This window comes from Betta splendens, chromosome 10, assembly GCF_900634795.4.
Source record: "Betta splendens chromosome 10, fBetSpl5.4, whole genome shotgun sequence".
Taxonomy (NCBI): Eukaryota; Metazoa; Chordata; class Actinopteri; order Anabantiformes; family Osphronemidae; genus Betta; species Betta splendens.
The window spans coordinates 9,120,445-9,140,545 of NC_040890.2; the positions used below are offsets into that span (position 1 = coordinate 9,120,445).

Below are 20,101 nucleotides of genomic sequence, written 5' to 3' on the forward strand. Positions count from 1 at the left end.
ATGATGATGATGATGATGATGCTTCAAGAAGTGTTCACATCCTGTGAAAATTTACATTCATTCTAGGCGATGATGGACCCTATTTTCATAAAATGAGCCGCTTATCTGAGAGCAAAGCAAACCTTTGGTTGTAAAAAAAAATCTTTGCATGTGACGATCCTCTGTTATGAAAGGGCCATTCATTTCCTCAGCAGCTTCCTCAGACAAGCTGTGGTTAGTGACATATGCGCCTCTACCCCCACCCACCCAGCCCAGCTGTCTTTGTGCCCTTAGATTTCCTGTTGTCAGGATAGAGACTAAAAGTAGTGTGTGTGTGTGTGTGCGTGCGTGTGTGTGTGTGTGTGTGTCTTTAATGATGCTGAAAGCGTTTTTGGAGGTTAAAACCCTCAGTCAACTGTTGATGTGTGTGGGAGAGTCAAGGTGTTTCTGCTCCAGTCCAAACAAAAGCCTTCAAACTTTCCTTCCCACCCGCTTTAGTCGAACCCTCAAACTCTCTCAGTCGCAACGAGCCATTTGCCACTTTCACCGCGTTGTCAATTGGATCCTCCGTTTAGCAGCTGAACTCAGAACCATCTTCAAAGTCATTTTAATTAGCACTTCCCTGAAGAAACACTGATTATCTAACGTGAGAACTGCTGCCGTGAAAGGAAGCGCCACAGCCCAGAACCTCCCTCCGATAACGTTTACTTTGGATCCAGTCTGTGGGAGGTGGTGGCGTTCTGTCACTTTCATCTTCTCTCACACAGTCGTTGGACACGTAAACATTTCTAGAATCAGAAGAGGGGTCTTTGTTCTGTGCTCATTCACATGTAATGTTAATGTTGCTGATCTAATGTGACTATATCACAATAAAATAACAGGACATCATGAAACAGTGTGTGAAGGTTCATCTGTGTCTTTGCAGGCCTGCAAATACAGCGTCAGCAGGGGTGGAGCCATAAAAATAACCCGCACACACAAACTTTTGTCTTTGCTGATGTATGTGTGACCATGCGGCTGTTGGTCAAAGCAGACAAGTGTTTTTTTTAAACCTCATGGTTTAGAAATTCATCACATCAGCATCTCTTAAAGGCGTTAACAACAAGCGCTTTCAGAGCATTGCAACATAACAGTAGACCACAACGGTGCCCACGCGCTTTAAGTTGACTTCCTGTGCAAAAGCAGCAGAAGGTGTGCAGGTGACTGGCAGCCAGAATGCTTATTTTACTCTCCTTATACTTCATCCTACCCTGAATCTGGATTAAGCCCCTCACATGCACACGTCCAGCCTGAGAAGATTGAGTCCAGGCACTGATGTCATGGCACAACGCTCACCTGCGCTAAATCGCTAAGTGGATTAAAACAGTGACGGCTGTGGCTGATGCTCCGGTTTGAACCTTTGCATTAGCACAGGGTGCAGATACACACACACACACACACACACACACACACACACACACACACACACACACACACACACACACACACACACACACACACACACACACACACACACACGCTGTGCAGGCATTATGGTAAAGCAGAGGCAAGGTGAAGCTTTACTGTAAATGATGCCACTGTGTCAAAGAGAGACCTCAGTGCATAAACCAACCTGTTTACAGAAATACTAGTGTGAAAACTCCAACCCCACATCTCCAGCAGGCCTCCTCTACTCAGTGCATTCCAGAGCTAAGCCCCACTAGAATCCCTGAAACAGAAGCCAGACGCGCTGCTGTTGCGTGACAGGAGCCGAGATAAGGTCAGATCTGTGGAGCGATAGGCGAAGCTGGAGGAATGTCAGGACGTTACGTATGGGGCCGCGCTGAAGAGGCTTTTTCCTTGCCAGCAGGGCTCCCCTTCCTTTAACAGCCCCGTCTGGAATGTCAGACAATGGTGGAGGAGAGACTCCAGACCGGATCGTTCACGGCATCTTGGGATGTTGTATAATGCTGCTGGTGCTGGGCCTCGTTGTTCCCTGATTCACCTATTTAGACAGGAGCGATCATCACTCTCATGGAGGTTAATAACCGACCCTCGGGCAGAAGGGGGGGGGGGGGGGGGGGGTGCACCAGTAGGTTACTGGTCTGAGGTACGGCACCCCTGGACCGAGCTCCCACTTTCCCACTCACCCGGCGAACAAGGTTGTTTTCACAAGAAGCAGTGAAATCCTGTGCGGAGTATTCGAGGAATGTCTCTGCGCCGCCTCTAAGCTGGTGGATGGTATTACACCCCAACGACATCCATCCAAAACACACATCGGCAGACATTGGGAATGATTTGCTCGGTTTGTTGCAGGGAGGACACTGAAGGCACCCGGCGAGGCGCTTTTCTCAGGAAGCGCGGCTGCTGATAAGCCCGTGTCGTGCAGGCTGATCTTTGTCTTGAAGGCGTGACGGCCCAGTTAGAGCAGAGGCCGTCCTACTTATGCAGCCACCGTGTGTGTGACGCGTGTGCATTGACACGATGACAGATTTCCTGTTAGTCCACACATCTGTATCTCCCTCCACATCTGTACTTCTTGTGCCTTGATGTGTTGTAAATGACTGTTTAGGAGATCTAAATCTAGATTCTGTGGTAAGTCCGTATTTCAGGCTGTGGAGTCACTTACAAAGTAGTTACTGGCTCGATTCATAAAAGGCTCTGATGTGTACGTGAATGCAGATGGAGCTAATGTGGGTGGGAGCAGTGAATGGATCAGCTTTGTCTCACACTGAGCGTGGTCTCCTTCTAAGGGTAGCGTGTGAGCGCCATCTCATGGAAGATGATGGACATTCATAGACTCGACTAAAACCGTTTGTTCAGCAGTTACATTCACTCAGGCACCAACCCAACAATCAATCAATACAGATGATCAGTTAATGATATAATACAGACTAATTGCTGGGTAAAACTAAATTAAGTACATTATAATACATTTCATATTAATAAAATCTTACTTCTAAATTGTAATGTGACCAAAGGACCAATCACCTCAGTTACTTATTTACTTTACTCCTATGTTAATGTTGTTTTTTCATGTCATCTATTCAAATTCAAACTAAAGTTGCTCAATTACCATGAGTGTAGTGACTAAAACATGCTGAGCTGAATAAGGAGAATAAGGTTGAACTGTGGTCGGCTTCAGTGAAACAGATTCAAACAGTTGATTTTAACCAGTGCTGTTAATGAGTAACACTGTTCAGTGGCATATGAGAAATAAAGTTAACCATCAACTTTTTAACTAAATTTAGAAAATACTGGTGAACTGTACATCCGTTCTCAAACTTGAGCCATGTCCACATTTACAGACATTTACTGTTTGGAGGTTTTCAGCTGCTGTGGATTCACTGTAAGTGTCCTCAGACAGGAGCTCAGCCGAGACAGATTTGATCTGCTAGCAGCACCAGGGGATCACTTAATGTCCCAGTTGATCATTTGTATGGATATAATCATTTTTAATTATCAGACAGTCGCACCTGACATAACATTCGGCTCAATGCTGAAGACGTTCACATACATGATACTCGCTCTTTTAATCTGCTCCATTTTCTTTTTTGAATTTAGCTTTTTCTGTGTCAGAGATGAATGAACGAGCAAATACACGTGGGATTGCTTTTCATTGCCAAACGTGTGTGCTGCCAGATTGCATTCTCATCTCAAGGACTGGAATATTACAGCGCACGCCCACTTCCCCTCTTTTTTTAGAAATTATCCTGCGGGCTGCAGCTGAAGTCAACAGCCCTTCCTCTCCGTGCCAAGTGCAGATTTAACGGTCTGCAGTGACACAAGCACACACACACACACACACACACACACACACACACACACACACACACACACACACACACACACACACTGCTCTCCATGTGCCAGAAGTCCTTCCCCTCTCAGGTTGGGCTTCATTGGGCAGAATGAAGAGATAACAATAGACACGTGCTCATGTTTACGCTCCTTCAAATTTCAGGCGGGCTTTGGTTCGGTGTCTAACATTACACATGACCAGGGAACCAGTATTCACACCACTACAAGAAGAGACCAGACCGCCTGGATAATCTGTCATACTGAGTAGACATTTTTTGCATGGCAGAGAACATGGGGAGCTGCCAGTCTTCAACGCAGCCTGATGCTTTTGGTTTGAAGTTGCCTCTTTCCAAAAAAGAAAACAAAAAGATGCTCAACTGCAGAGAAGAGGGTAAGACACACTCTATTCATTTCCTCCACCTGCTTCAGTTCACCTCCTCCTCATCTGAAAACAAATCAGTGGCACATGTACAGTAGAATTTGATGAATACTTACTTGGATGCTTGAAATATTACTATAAAACCAGACTTATGTTGTGATGTCATTTGTGATATATTAAACCTGTAGTATTTATTTCAATGGACAATATACGATACTGTTTAATTAGTAATAATACAAACACAATAATAAGATAATAAAATGCTTGAAACACGCTTCTATTCAGCGTCGCCGCATCTCCTGTCAATTAAACCTTGTTATTTGCTGTTTCAAGTGGACAGGAAATGCCTGTCGCTCATTTGCTGCTGTGTGGCTCAGAGCGGTTCACAGAGGCCTCTAGTGGTGTCACGGCTTTCCCACACTCCCACCGCGTGATGGGAAAAGGCCCAACTGGTGAGAGAATAGACAAAGGAAGTGACTGGACAGGAAGCGATGTCATCCAGGAGAAGTGAAAATAAACTGTTCATTATTTTTACTATTTATACTTTTGGGCAGGATCAGATTATTTGTTACTTCCTTTTTGCTCAGCGTAGGAAAACCCTGCTTCCAAGATAAACGTACTAAAAGATAGTAATACTGTAACACTGGGAGGGTTTGGTGGCTTGAGAAAAAAGAATTCAAATTGACAAATTCAAAACAACTGCTGTTGTGTCATTAGAAGTCTAACAGCATAGAAAGTTACTTTACTGTTATCTCTTGTGCCCAGTGTCAATACAGTATGATGACTGACATGTGGGACATCGGTTTTGTACATACCAATGTGCACCGCTAGGTGGCGCCACTATGTTACAGAACTAAAGGAGCAGTACAAAACCTGACGACTTCATTAATACGGCAGTTGCGGCCAAACGAAAACCTTCAGGTCCTCATATTAGTATTATAGTATTAGAATAAGCATTGTTTTTTATGGCTCAGACGTTGAGTCGCAGTTGAGCAGCAGCTCAGTGAAAGTGTGTTTGACCCAAGCAACAGGTGTGGTGTGTCACGTGCGCTGTGGCCTGGGCTTGTGTTTCAGCCACGGCGGGTTCTTTGTGAAGACGGACGGTGTCACGTAGTTTATGTTCGGGCTCCGTATTAGCGTTGTTTAGCATTTACCCGCTAAACCCGCGTCGTCAGCGTCAGACACAGCGAGTGGACGCGAGAAGAAAAGAGCAGCTGCGGGATTTAAAAAAAAACAAAACAAAAAACGCACAGTGTCGCATTTCAGCTCAGACTCGACACGTTACACCGGGATCCATCATCGCGTCTGTTTTCACAACTCGCGTTGCTCACAACCGTCTCCCGTTGCTTTGTTGGACAAAGTATCCGCAGTTGCACGTCTATGAACAGTGAAATCAGGACGCGTCCGGTGCGTGTTTGCGGCCGGGGTGCGTTCTCTCCCCATGTGATGAAGCTCTTGGGTGGCACGAGGCGAGGCAGTTAAAGTTTTAGCACCATCTTAAATATTCAATGAACGAGTGTTTTTACGAGCTTGTGAAAAAGACAAAGGAGACCGGAAATAAGAGGGCTCAACCAGTATTCATCTGTAAATTATCAGACAGAGCAGTGCTCATACATGTTTAAGCTGTTCAAAATTTAAATAGATGCATTAAAAAACAGCTTCAATAACATTGTTTGTTTAGTCTTAATACAAACGCTTTATTATTAATTCAACATGTCTGACTACTTAGAAAAATCACTTTCCCTCTTCACTCAACTGCTCGAATCTGGCCTCAGACCCCAGAACTTTCCCATCGTCGTCCCAGCTTCCTCCTCTGATGTCCCATGTCCCACCACAATAAACAGCTTCCACTCTGCTTCTTGTCTTGGTGTAGACACGTCTAAGCAGGGGAGAGAGTTTGGGGCGTTTCCAGTAAAACCGTTATCCGGATGTTTCCAATGAAATCTGTGCCAACATGCGTGGGAAGTGCCTGAAAATGCAGCTTTAGAGGCAGAAGTCACACAGTAGCCGGAGTGACTAGAAGTCTGCGTGTTAGAACCGGTCACTGTCCTGGAGCTGAGCCTTAATAAATATGAGTGAAACCCAAGAGGCCGCGCTGGCAGTGCTGGGAGACAAGAAGCATGTTGTTCCACGGCGCTGTTAACGGGGCATTAGATCGACTTTAGGCAAAGGAAGTTCTTGTATTTACAAGTTCCTGAAATAGCCCCGTCACCAAGCACTCTCAGTGTATCAGTGTCCTGTACGAGGCGGGGGCCCCCGCGGAACTTTCCCACACGTGTCACAGGCCAATGTCATGACGAGGGAGTGGGGGCTCGGGGAGTGGGGCGGGGGGGGGGTGGGGGGGGGGGGGGGGGGGGGGGGGGGGGGGGGTGGTCAGGGGGACAGAAAGGAGTCATGGGTGACAACAAAAGGCCTGGATGGCGGTTGACTTGATGACGTGGGCTGCAGATGGGCCTAGAGTCTGACCTCCATGTTCCCGCTCTTCGAATCAAACGCGGGACGCCCTTTTTGTCGTCCGTCCCGTCGATTCGTAGGAGGGGGCGCGCAGACGTCCCAGCTGTAATCCCTACCTGCCGTTCGCCCGTCGCAACACACGACGACCCCGCGGGCATGAGATCGGCTTGCAGGGTTCCCACCGGCTCACGTCCCTCCATGAGAGGTGCCTTTGATGTCTGGTATGCGGCGCGTCTAAGGAGCGCGCCCTCGGATAGCGGATAGTCCAGGGCACATTCCACGTTGGCCACGATGGCAACGCCGCTCATGTGGCTTCAGATCAGAGAGCCGCGGATGCATCGTGAACTTAGGGATCACAAGTCACCGGAGGGCTGGTTTTTCCTCCATTATTTGTCTCATTCAGAGGCTGGAGACATTTGATCGCATCTGACGCGTCACCCTATACGTGATGAGAGTTCACGGCGGTTCATCTCTCATCCGGAAGCAATATCTCCAGCGGATGCGCTCACTGAAGGGCGTCCATGCAGAACGGCGTGCTAGCTAGCAGAGTCGCCGCGCACCTCGGCTCCAAGCCGCTCCATGGGAACCGGGGGAAGGATGGCAGCTGTTTCCCTGGAGACACGGACTAACAGGACCCGCTCCCTAATTACCGACGCCCACCCGAGTCAGCGGCGCGGCAGGGAGCGCGCTCCGCTCAAGACCCTCCGCGGCGCCGAGAAAGGGGAATATCTCTCTGGCTTCACGCCGGGGCTTTTGTTCTGAGAGAAAGGCGAAGCATGCGTAGAGGCAAAAGGGCAACGGGGGAGGACGCGGGAGCTGGGAGGGAGGCAGCGTGGGCACGGTGGAGGCAGTGCTGGCACGACGACGGCAGAGCCAAGCTGACAGGTAACGACGCCGGAATGGTTCTGAAGACAGCCAGGTTGTGCCTTTAGCGTCACGGGCCTCACGCTAGCGGCTAGCACGGCGACAGTGGACATTGTTGTCGTCATGCCACATGCGATAAGTCACCGCGCTGGCATTCGTTAAGGCCTTCAGGCCCCAGAATCGCCCTTGACACCAAAGAGAAGATGTTACTGCCGGACCTGCCGGGGCTCTGCTGTCCTTCGTGACAGCTGACGTGAGTGATTCATACTCGCGGAGCCCCGGAAGGAGAGGCTTGACGCGTGTCCCACACAATGTCAATTATAGGTCCAATTATACGCGGCACAGTCCACAGAACCAAAGCGGCAACAATTAGCTTTGGAGGCGCACGCTTGCGCAACATCGTGGAAAAACACTCATTGCTTATGGTGGTAGTGTGATTTTTTCGGCTATCTTTGGTAACATTTGGAGCTGAACAAGCTTCATGGGGCCTCCGACCTGCAGACAGGAGCTGGAGAGGGAGAATGTAGACAGACATTACTGCTCTACTGTACAGCAGGAATGGAGAGGAGTGTGGAGGAAATCTGCCATCATGCATCGCGGTACCTGTCCCTATACGCCCCCCCCCCATGGGACGGGGACACGCTAGCGTGACAGCTGCTGGCTTCGGCTCCTGAGCTTCTCTCACTTTGTGGAGTCTTTTTAAGCAGAGGGAGAAAAACAACATTATTCTAGGATTAGATGCGTCCGTGGTTGGGCCAGGTGATAGTAGCGATTGTTTCGCTTCCCCTCTTATAACCTCCGGCCTCCGGCGAGCTGAGTCGTTGAGCCCTCCGCGGTTAATGTCCACATCACAATGGGTTCCAGCTGTGTGAACATTTTGTTCCCCGGCAACGAACAGAAACAAAAAAAAAAACACCCCGATCTGTTAATATTGGATTCAGGAAACAAACCAAAAACTTTACATACTGTTTATAGGTCTATATTTTTTTCTGACGTTGCTCGTGATAGTTAGTGTGTGATGTGATATCACGCTTTTATAGGGAAGGCTTCACAATAAAAGCTTTGCGTTGAGTGGTTATGGCTTCTTAATTGCTTTTGTGTGCATATTCAAGGGAACCGGCGCGCTGTAATGTGATTCACAGTACAGTAAGAGAACCCAGCTCTGCTTGTGAGGAACATTAACTTTAATAAACTGCTGCCTTCGCTGATGATGATGATCAACACATGGAAGGTGTTGAACAAAAAGAAACCGATTAAACCAGCTAGACAGCTTCAGCTGAGCGCCGACCTGGACGGCTCAGCCGCTCCCCTCAAACCGTCCGCTTTCCTCTAATGAGATCCTGGATCCGTTTCCCTCCGAATATTTGAGAGCAGAAGCCGTTTAGAGGTTTTAGAATTTTGGGAGCCCGGAGGCGAATTCTGAAAAAGCCTTAAATTGCTTGGGAAGCGATTTCCTTTTGAACGGTGTCATAAATGCTAATGATGTTAACAGGCTTAATTGGGAATCTTCTTAGCTGTAGGTTTGGTTTTTAATACAGGCCACAAGAATTCGGCGCTCTTCCCCCGGCACGCACGACGGATTTAATGCAAATACGGCACAAGTCTCTTTTTTACAAGTGCGGTGCGGCAGTAAAATGCTGCGGGTCAACAGCATCCACGCTGCCTTCATAATATTATCCCACAGACAAACCCACAGTGACATCAAACCTCTTTCATATTTACATAAACATGTCTTGATTTAGCAGATTGAATTACGTTGAAGGCATATCCCCTTTAACGGTCGCCCTTCATGTTTATTTCTGGAACGGTGCCCAAGAGGCCACGTGGACTCATCCTGCTGCTGCTCCCTCTTTGCTTCGAGTCCGGGCAAACCTTCAAACTTTGCGACATCGTCCCCCCGACAAACCCGCCGTGGGTTTTTCCACGACGTTGCACGTGCTACTGCTGAGTCACCGTTTAAAAAGGGGGGGGGGCACGGGAGAAAGAAGCAGCGAAGACTGAAATCTTGTTTGTTTCTGAGCTCTCGTGACACCTCGTAAATCGAAAGGGAAGAAGGGAGGCGGGGGGGGGGGGTTGGGGGGGGGGGGGGGGGGGGGGGGTGCTTTGAGTCCTGCCACCCCCCAAACCTGCGCTCGTGTGCTGAGGCACTGTGCAACAGGCGCGGAGAGGCTCGGACGTGTTGTTCTGGGACAGGACTACTTCCTGCGTCTCCTTCGGCGGCGCATCCGCTCCTCGTCCCAGAGAACGCCGAGACAATGGAACAGATGGAGGAAGAGCACCGTCCGTGCATCTGGTGTAATGCGCTGAAGGGCCATTTTTAGCGCGCCTCCCGCTGACACAGAGGCCTAGAACAACACGCTGGCGGAGGCGCGTCGCCGTTTCATCTCCCACTGCTGCACGCCAGAACTTTAACGCTTCATAGAAAAGATGATGCTCCGTTGATCGGTTTCCTTACAAAAGCCTCAGCTGCACCAGCGCCTGCTTCCATTGGGTTCTGTCAAGAGGAGAGGTCATTTAATGTGAGGAGCTGGTGCGTTATATAATGCGGTGATTTAGTCTGCTGCAGTGGAAAATGAATCAGGAAGTTCCTCCCATCACAGCCAATGTCTGTGTCCATTACAGTCACGCTTATGAACATCACCATGGACGTGTGGAGGAAACAGACCCTCTCCACCTGGGATGGCTTTGCCATGTGTTGTCCACCTCTCTCATTTGTTAGCAAATATCTTGTGAACATAATAAATGTTGCATTCGTGTCTAAATATAGAGGCAGACAGACTAACAGCTTGGACTGGCAGCATAATGAACCCTTGCAAAACCGCCGAAGCGGTGACGAACGAGCTAATTCTCCATGTACGTATCAACATCAGCGTTTCCCAGCGAGCGCGACTGAAACCATCTCAGTCATCGAGGCCCCGCGTCCATAATTGGTGTTTCTGATTTGCCGAAATCTTAAGTTGCAGGAGTGAAACCAGGCGTGTATGCATTTGTCAGGAGAAGATTGCCACAGTGTTCGCTCTCATGATCCGAGGACTCCAGAAATGAAAACAGTGTGTGAGGACACCGGGCACATGGCGAGAAACGCCCCCTGAAACGGCTCCAGTTAAAGGCCAATGCAGAGCTGCTGCGATTCCAGCCTCGGCCCTGTTTGTCGGGGGCTGTTTTGCTGATGCGACTTTGGCGTCGTTGCAAAGCAGGTGTCTGCCTCCAACGGCCTCCGATGAAGAGAGGGGCGCAGCTATTGGAAACACGTGTTTTTGTGACCAGGAAAGCGCCGTTGTATGAATGTGTCTCATTGTGCGGGGCCATGTGTGTTTGATGGAGACGGCTGCGTTCACATCGAAGGTGGGTATGACTCACTTCACCCATTAGATCAGTGGCTGGGGTTTGGACGCCAGCCCTCCCCTGATACTGAGGCCACCGCAGCCCATCTGCTCAGCATTTCTCCGCTGCCTCGCAGCCGCTGGAGAGCATTAAAGCGCCGCCATCGGACGCCGCGCCGTCCAAGGAACCGCTCTCACGTGCTCCTCCTCCGCGCGGCGGATCCCCCCCCCCCCGCGCGGGGCCCGGGCGGCCGCCGGGGGGACCCCCGTGGGAGCGCCGCGTCGCAGATGCTCGACGCCCAGAGCGGAGGGAGCCGTGCTCTTCGCGTTTGCATCCAATTAAAGCAGAAGCGCAGATGCGGCTTCTTGACGCATCCCGCTCTATTTCTGTAGGTGTGAACCGCGGCTCCGGTCCCATCGTTTCAGCGTCTCGCTGGATGGTGGAGCAGCGGGAGTCCAGGTTGAAGGCAGGTTTTCCTTCCTGTCACCGAGTCGACGGTCGGACCAGAAACGTGGGCTCTGATGCATCCACTCCGGGGGCGTTTCGCTTCTGTCACTCTGTCCGAACCTTTACTGACGCATCCGCGGTGACAGTGACCGGACCGGGGGCTGATGGGTTGTTTGTCTGAATGAACTGAGTATCAGAGATACAGCAAATCAACGGCGTGTGTTCTGAATGCGGATGTTTCGTGTCCTCGTTAAATAGATGAAGTCTGGCTCCAGAGCTGAGAGTTTAGAGGTCAACTTCACATCGAGCCAGTTTGTTTGTTGCGACGTGCCGCCTGTGTTGACTCTTGGCTGGAGGTTGTGGCTTCCATGGACCAAAGTGAAGCCACAACGCTTTGCTGTACACTGTGCTTCTTGAACGAGTGATTACGAGGCAATTAGTGAGTAGACATGTTCGCTGGCCTTGTTCCATCCATTTTACCTCCAGCTTCATGTTTACCCGATGCTGAAAACGATCCTGAAAGTACAGTTATTTGCCCTTGGAAGAAAATCAGCGCAGCGATCATTAAGCCTTCATTAACACCCCACGGCGCATTGAGGCGATGAAGCGAGCATCGGGGTGGGGGGGGGGGGGGGGGGGGGGGGGGGGGGGTGTCACTTGCTACTGCAGCTCTGCTGTTTACAGGGGGAGGCTTGATTGCGAGCCTCGTATTCACTTCCTGTGTTAATCCCCCCACTGATACAGCGGCTCGATCGTTCTGAGGCAACTGTGAGGGCGTGAGGGGAATTTTCACTTCTGCCTCGCTTCTCCCCAAACACCATTCACTCCCGGCTCATATGAGGAGCCAATATTTCCTGCTAAAACAAACACTTTTGTGTCTGGGTCATATTTAGCATCCGGCCATAACTAATTGATTTGCGCTCACGCTGAAGGAGATCGTTGTGGAAGCAGGGAACTCCTCTGTGGTGGAGGACTAGGATCAGTTTCTAATTAGTCCCAACATGAACATCCCGCTGACTAGTTTCCATCCTCTGCTGAACCAGGAGCCTCCGTTAGCCAAATGTCTGACACGCACAGCTGCAGAATGGGAGATGTGCCGTCCGGTCACTCCCTTTCGCTCACGGTCTCGGACCCGCGAGCCCCGAAGGCCGCGGCCCCTCGGAGAGCGGGCCGCTCCACAAGACAGGAAGCAGCTTGAGAGAAGCCAGCAGTCGAGGCTGTGGGAAGGCAGAGGACAGGGTGGGAGAGAAGGGGATTTCCTCATATGGTGTTTGGGCTTTTATCAAAAGGGTGCAGCCCTTATCTGCTTATCCGAAGTATAAATACGTGATTAATCTGGGGCCGATCGCCTCATTATGGTGTGATTGAGATTTTAAAAACCTGATAACGTGGAAGGAAGAATGATCGCTTTATAGTAATGATTTTTTTTTTTACTGAATTTAGACTTTGGATGATGCTCAAGAGCACCAGAATGAGCTAAACGAGCACAAGCAATGGTCTTGTCTTGTCAAAGTTGCACGAGGCGGTGAACAGCCCCTCTCTATGCAAATAGGCTGGCATCGTCCAGGCTGCGTCCTCCTCAGGCGACGCGTTCGTCCTATCGACCACACGCTCGGCTTGGCCGAACTCCCGTATTAATCATTCAGAGGCTGTGCCGTCATTCCGACGGGGATCTCTGCTCACTGTGTCTTTAAAGAGGGGAGCCTATACTCCGAGGAAAGGAGGGGGCTGCTGTGCGCCAGTTGGAGGTGTCTGCCTGTCGCAGCGGCTTGGACTTGACATTAAGAAGAGCGCGTCCATGCTCCGGCGCGGAGATCTGGCGCAATTTGGAGACGCGGACAGTCGGTCCGAGCGGCTTCCGGGCGGATACTCATCACCGCGAGGATTCATGGACGGACACAGAAAGGCTGCGTTTGAAATTAACTTATCGGCCGGTGCACGGAATCTAAGGATATAATGGGGAACACGACGCCTAAACCTTTGATAGGTGAGACGTGTAATTCGTTTATCGCGCACACGCTCGCGCCGATGCGCCCATCCGGGCCGGTCGCGTGCTCCCGGCGCGCAGGGACGCGCTCCCCGGGGTGTGATTCCCAGGGAGCGGGTCCGGGCGAGCGGGCGCTCCGGGAAATTCACTTTGTACCTGTCGCCTTCGGTGATGGCGCGTTGGCTCAAAGCCGATGAGATGCGCGAGCATAGAGAAAGCCAACGAAACGAAGTCATATTATCACTTTGTATTTAGAAGATGCCAGGAAACTTTGAACAGACCCCGCGGAGGAAACGTGCCCAGATGTAGATGCGTTTTACAGTTGAACCTAGTTATTTGCAGCTACCTCCATCCTGTTTTGCATTGTTCTTTATTCCAACGAGACATTGTTTGAATCATAGGCTGAACGCAACTGCCACAAAGTCACACAACTACAGCGTTCACATTACTGTTGGGTGATATTCTGCAAATATCCCACGTACTTAAGCTGCCACATGAGGCACCGTCTCAAGTGATTAGCTGAGAAGGACTCCTGGCCTGATTGTGAGCCGTGTCCTCGCATAGAGCGTCATTATGAGGCCTCAGACCATCACACTCTAAAACACTTTGTCATAACATCTAAAGCGCATTACTTCATAATCAGTTCCTCACATCGCTCTGATTTAGCGTCTGTCACCCCCCCCCCTCTCAGTGGCTAAGTGATGTGGTTGCTGCCACCAGATCCAGCTGACGTAGGTTCTGGACTGAGAGCAGTTACTCACAGACGGCTTGGGTTCTGCTGCCGACACTGGATGGTTTTGATTAGCACGGTTTAATCGATAGGATGCCAGTAGTTACTCAGTAGAAAGTGTGGATGCGCACTCATAGTGGGCTTCGCGCTTCCACCTCGAGCCATCAGTGGACGACTTACAGCGCTGGACACATGCAGCCTGTGTGAGAACAAGAGAATAAGAGCCTGATGATCCCGTGGCCAAAGATATCTCTGATGAATGCATGTAATCAGTTTAGATCGGGGGAAAAAGTAGGAGTTGTACGGTCTCATGATTGCATTTGTGCTCTTTTTCTTTCAGTTGGCTCAGCACTGGGAGACACAGTTCCCATTACCCCATTGTTGATCTAAGAGTAATTGCATTACGTGTGCTGCAGACACATAGACACATGCTACGAGCCTGCGCTTCTCGAGGTCAAAGCGAAGCCCTGCGTGACCACCACATGTCTGATCAGCCTCTGTTACTGTGCATCGCTCGCCTGGCTGGTTGTAGTGGTGGTGGTTGGGGGGGGGGGGGCACCAGTTGGTTGGTTTTTACATGACAGTCAAACGTGCCAAACGCATAAAACAAATACCCAGCGGTCTCCAAAACACCCGGAAAGCTATTTAACAATACTTCCAGCTGAGGTTTTTTTCTCTGAAATTACAAAAGAACCCTCTAAACCATCTGGTCTTCCCTCATCTATGCAATAAAAAAACGATTCTTAATGTGTTTCGCAAGTTTCTGCAGCGTTTTCTGCGCGGCGAGTTTGAAAATGACACAAGAGAAAGATGGAATTTAAAAACCTTTGGAAATCAGATAAGAAGCGACAGGAGTGCGTGTGTGTGTGTGTGTGTGTGTGTGTGTGTGGTAGCGAAAACGCTTTAAAGCCACCGTGCGGTGCTTTAAAAAGCCATTTCTATTTATTTCCACCGTTACTGTTTGGCTTCGTTCGCCTGCCAGCGAGCTGTGGCCGTTCTTGGCGCATCGTCGCCACTTGTCGATTGTGAAATCGCGTGAAACCATTGGCAGAGCGCGCGACTCTGCATATATAACACAAAGCCAACAGAACCAGTAATATTAACCATAAACAAAGATGCTCTATGGAGCATAGAACTGTGGAAACAGCATCACATCATGGTGAAGAGTCCTTTTTAACAGTGACTGTTCTGCCCTTTACTGTGACCTGTTGTTAAAGGCCTTTCACCCAATAATGGCCAACAAGCGTCTCCATTAGTCTTACGTCACCCTCCCAGTGAGGTAACGGAGCCCCACAGACTCTCCCCCCCCCCCACCCCCCCCCCCCCCCCCCCCCCCCCCCCCCCCCCCCCCCCCCTCTGGAGGAGAGAACCAGGCTCCCGCACATCCTTCCACACGTTACAGATGTTCCCGCCGCCGCGCTATAGTTTAGAATATAATCAGTGATAATGTCTGATTTCGGAAATGTGCTGTGGAACATTTCGCCGGGGCAATGCCTCCGCTCCAGATCACAGCGAGGTTTGAACGCAAGCGCAATCACTCCTGGGCCCGGAGGAAGGCCGCCTCCCGCCGCCTCCTGGAGCCCGGCCAGTCTATACCATAAACATCCATCCGCAGCGCTGTATTTATCTTATGCTGGAGCCAAACAAACACGCTCTGGTTGGAGCCCGCGCTCGGGTTTCGGCGTCCGCTCCGCTCTGCGAAGCGCCGACGGGACACGGACTCCTGAGAAGATCGGATCAGGGGTCCTTTTATTCGGGCATGTCTTCGCCAGCTAGGCAGCGTGTGATTCATTCTCCACTTCTGAAGATAGCTTTGGAGGAATGAAAGGGGCTATTCAGGGTTTGTTTATGCTGTAGGCCAAGGGTGTGTGCAGCCCATAAATAAGATTTAGCCTTATCTAGGCTGACGACGTCTTGTTGAGGTTTTAGGTTGTTTTCCTCTGCTGCGACGCCACTAATATTAACCTTAGATCATTTGGTCTGGTAGGCGGACGTTCCCACTCATCCATGTTTTACATATGTATGCGGTAAGAAGACTGATTTTCATTTCTTATAATGTGGGTTACAAACCATTTAGTTCCCCCCTGAGCAGCGTGGGAGACGACTCTGCCCCCTCGTTCTCAACATTGCTTTGACCTCATCTGAGTCGCAGACATAATGTTCACATTGACCAGGTTGAGTCACTCGTTTCCTCTTCTCCTCCTCTCGCTGTACCCCTCGCGTTTGTGCTCCCGCAGACGCGTCTCTGCAGCCCCGCCCGGTGGCCAGCCGGCAGTACTGCACCCTGCCCAACCACGGGCCCACGGGCGTGGAGAGGCGGAGCCCGGCCGGCGCCGGCGCCGGCGCCGCCGCGGAGCCGCCGCGCTTCCACCCCCACGCCAAAGGCAAGAACATCCGCCTGGACGGGCAGCTGCGCCGCGCCACGCGCAGGAGCAGCTTCTGCAACGGCGTCACCTTCAGCCACCGGCCCGTCCACCTGTACGAGAAGGTTGGTGCCGCCGCCTCCGCTCACATGTTGCAGCGCACGACGGTGACGCCGCCGCTGTGCCCTCAGGTGCGCCTCCGCTTGACCGGCGTGCACACGGGCTGGAGCGGAGCCCTGCGCTTCGGCTTCACCAGCCTGGACCCCGGCGAGCTGGACGCCGCCGACATCCCCAAGTACGCCTGCCCCGACCTGGTGACCCGGCCGGGCTACTGGGCCAAGGCCCTGCCCGAGAGGCTGGCCCTGAAGGATAACGTGCTGGCGTTCTGGGCCGACCGCCACGGCAGGGTCTTCTACAGCATCAACGAGGGCGAGCCCATCCTCTTCCACTGCGGCCTCAGCATCGGATGCCCGCTGTGGGCCATCGTCGATATCTACGGCATCACTCAGGAAGTCACGCTGCTCGGTGAGCGCCTCATCCTGGTGTTTAAAATCGATCTTAAAGCCATTTAGACATAATTGAGAATCATTCACACATCACACATCATCAGGCAGGCAGACGGTGTGTTTTGTGACTCTGACCACCCTGGAACTGCGGGACCCTATCTATATATACACATCCGCAGCTAATTTAAGCAGCCTGATTACAGCTCACAGAGCAGCTGGTTTCTATACTCTGCAGCAGCGGAGGCCGGTGTATAAGTATAGTATGAGTACAGTGCAGTCACTCATGTGACATCAACACACAAACAGGTTTCAGGCTGCTCGCCCCCCTCCCCCCCCCACCCCGGCTTCTCCTGCGCCGCCGCTCTTACCGGGTGCTGGCTGTGTGTTTACCCTCCGTCTGACGGGAGCCGTGGCCATGTTTGGTCAAAGCAGCGGATCCCAGGAGCTTTGGTGGGAGGCCAGCGCCTCAGCATCACTAGAAATAGTAACGCAGGAATGCATCATAAGTCAGGAGGAGAGTGGTGGCGGCAGGCGCGTTTATAGCAGCGCCAGAGATTCAGATCTAATGGGATCACGCGCCGGGAAGATGATGGGAGGAAGTGGGGAGGAAAATAAAAACGACTAAACCAGTGCATAAATAAACTGTTGACTGCAGCTTATTTGACAGAGAATATCTGTGTCCTGCCCTCTCAATGAGTGCTGAGCATCTAAAGTACCCTAATGAACGCCAGTCAAGTCACCAGACACATGCTGTGACTCACGCCCGTCTCTCCCGCCGCAGAGAGCGCCTTCGCCGAGAGCGTGGGCTCCAGCTGCCTGAGCGCCGCCCGCCTCAGCGCCTACCTGCCCCAGAGCAGCCACGACTCGGCCAACTACAGCAACAACCGGCTGGAGAGCGACCAGGCCGCCGCCGCCAAGATGGCCACGCTGCAGCTCAGCAGCTACGCGCAGCTCATCCCCTCCGCCTCCGGCGCCGCCTCCGCCGCCCCGCGGCCGGCCCGCGGCCCGCCGGCGCCGCTGGACAACGACCTGCGCTTCCACCCCGTCCGCGGCGCCGACGTCATCCTCTCCGCGGACCGCTCGGCCGCCTGCACCCAGTTCCTGGACAGCAGCCGCACGCTGGTGTTCAGCGACCGGCCGCTGCACGTGGGCGAGGCCCTGTACGTGGAGGTGGGCCACCTGGGCCTGCCCTACTTCGGGGCGCTGTTGTTCGGCCTGACCTCCTGCGACCCGGCCGGCCTGCACGCCGGGGAGCTGCCGGCCGACCCGGAGGTGCTGCTGGACCGCAAGGAGTACTGGGTGGTGCACCGCGGCTTCCCCACGCCCTGCTCCGGGGACGTCCTCAGCTTCAGCGTGCTGCCCAACGGGGAGGTGCACCACGGGGTCAACGGGGTGGGACGGGGCAGGCTGCTCTGCGTGGACTCCTCTCAGGTCCTCTGGGCCTTTTTCACCCTGCACGGGGCCGTCAACCGACTCAGGATTCTAGGTAAGCTTAAACAATTCACTCAAACTTCAGATTTTCCGTGCATGTAAATGTCCGATCTCACGCTCTTCGCTCCCCGTCCGTCTGTTTACGAGCGTAGGCAGCCCCCGATTCCCAGACGAGAGGAATGCGCCCGAGTCGTTTATATCTGCGACCCAGCCGACCCCCCCACTCCCACACACACTCCCATCGGTTCACATCCTGAGCGCGTTCTCCTCCGACAACATTCTCCTCGAACAGAAACGTGTAAAAACCGGAGCCAGTGTCTCTGGGAGCGCGTTGAGGACGCGTCACGATGCGATGAGCGCGCGCGCATGTGCCGTTTCCGTGTGTGAGTCTGATTTTGTGGGGCGTGTGTTGACCTCTGCGACACAGGAACGCAGCAGGCCAGCCCCCCCCCCACGTCCCCCAGCACGTCCCAGAGCAGCAGCCCGGACGACAGCGACTCGGACCTGGCGTTCAGCGTCAACAGATCGTCCTCGGCCTCCGAATCCTCCCTGGGTACGTTCACAGATGTTGACAGTGAACACATGACAGCAAGCCTTGACAATGTTAATACAACACATGTACTGCGGCTTAGAGGTGTGACAGTGATGGGCCTCGGTAAATGTTTATAATGAATAGACCCTAAAATGAATCAGAAAAATGCACATTAACACACTAAGCTACATGCAGCACTTGTTCATGTTTAATGTTTAGAACATTCTCTAAACCATGAAGCACTTGTGTGTGTGTCAGCACTTCTTCTAAACCAACTTTATCCTTGTCTCCTCCTCCTCTTTCCGTCCAGTGACTGCTCCCAGCTCCCCCCTCAGTCCCCCGGTCTCCCCCACCCTCCCTGCCTCAGGACCGCCGCCCCCTGCTGGCAAGAGCGGAGAATGCACCATCTGCTTCGACCAGGAGGTGGACACGGTCATCTACACCTGCGGACACATGTGCCTGTGCAACGACTGCGGCCTGAAGCTGAAGAGGCAGATCAACGCGTGCTGCCCCATATGCCGGCGGCCGATCAAGGACGTGATCAAGACGTACCGGCCGTGAAGCCCACCGCTCCTCTCTCTCAGGCTTTGTCTTTGACTCTGACAGGAGATAGCCACTCCAGGCCTCTGCGTGCCTACAGCCCGTGCTCTATGGGTGAATCATTTCCTGGATCTCGACTAGACGCTTCCGGCACAGGACTGTGACTGCGCTCACTCAAACTGTATACGTGAGCTCCTATATTTTGACAATATGAAGCGTGTGCTCCTGTTCCGTATCCACCATGTGACGTCCGTGCCGAGCATCTGCCGATGGATCTGCTGCCAATGCTCCGTCCTCTTAGATTCGCGTGTGCTTCAGCAGGGCCGCAGTCTGCGGCTCCCAGTGCCTTAGATCGTTGTCACCTTGTGTGTAATTATGCGAACGACCCCAGCCATATTTTTCAGCGTGCGGCCCTGACGGTTAACGAGGCACGCGGGCATTTTGCGAAAGGTGTAAAAAGTATGTGGGAAGATGTACAGAAGCGTGTGTGGTAGTGTGAAGGAAGGTCTGTAAAAGTGAACAAAAGAAGTGTTTTTGCACATTGAGAATCTATTAAAGTGGATTAAAATGATTGAAGTATGTTTTTGTGTCTGCTACTGAGGAGTTGCTTTATTTAGAGATCTGTTTCATTCACACATCTGCTCATTATCCCTGATGTCTGAGGACAAGAGCAAAGGTCCAACCAGACAGTTACTTATTTAGAGTCACTTTTTCATCTTTAGGTGAAATATTTGTTTTGCAGCTCGTATGAGCGCAGTCACACTGTTAACGGGAGAGTTCATCTT

At 51.9% G+C, this 20,101-nt stretch overlaps 1 protein-coding gene across 2 annotated transcripts; it reads left to right on the forward strand.

Annotated features, from left to right (window-relative positions):
* Positions 1-6,991: 6,991 nt before the first annotated feature.
* On the forward strand, positions 6,992-19,887 carry neurl1b (neuralized E3 ubiquitin protein ligase 1B). Of its 2 annotated transcripts, none has more exons than XM_029165084.3 (6): positions 6,992-7,477; positions 16,182-16,432; positions 16,499-16,832; positions 17,595-18,299; positions 18,672-18,797; positions 19,087-19,887. In XM_029165084.3, the coding sequence occupies exons 1-6, from the start codon at positions 7,369-7,371 to the stop codon at positions 19,335-19,337; spliced, it is 1,776 nt and encodes a 591-aa protein (XP_029020917.1). In that variant the 5' UTR covers positions 6,992-7,368; the 3' UTR covers positions 19,338-19,887. The 2 variants fall into 2 exon arrangements, with proteins under 2 accessions (XP_029020917.1, XP_029020918.1); XM_029165085.3 differs by lacking the exon at positions 6,992-7,477 and adding an exon at positions 11,963-13,214.
* The last annotated feature ends 214 nt before the right edge of the window (positions 19,888-20,101 follow it).

Coding starts and splice junctions, on each gene's coding strand:
- neurl1b (XM_029165084.3), top strand. CDS start 7,369: ATGCGTAGAGGCAAAAGGGCAACGGGGGAGGACGCGGGAGCTGGGAGG. Junction 7,478..16,181: donor CGGCAGAGCCAAGCTGACAG/GTAACGACGCCG, acceptor GTGCTCCCGCAG/ACGCGTCTCTGCAGCCCCGC. Junction 16,433..16,498: donor CCGTCCACCTGTACGAGAAG/GTTGGTGCCGCC, acceptor CTGTGCCCTCAG/GTGCGCCTCCGCTTGACCGG.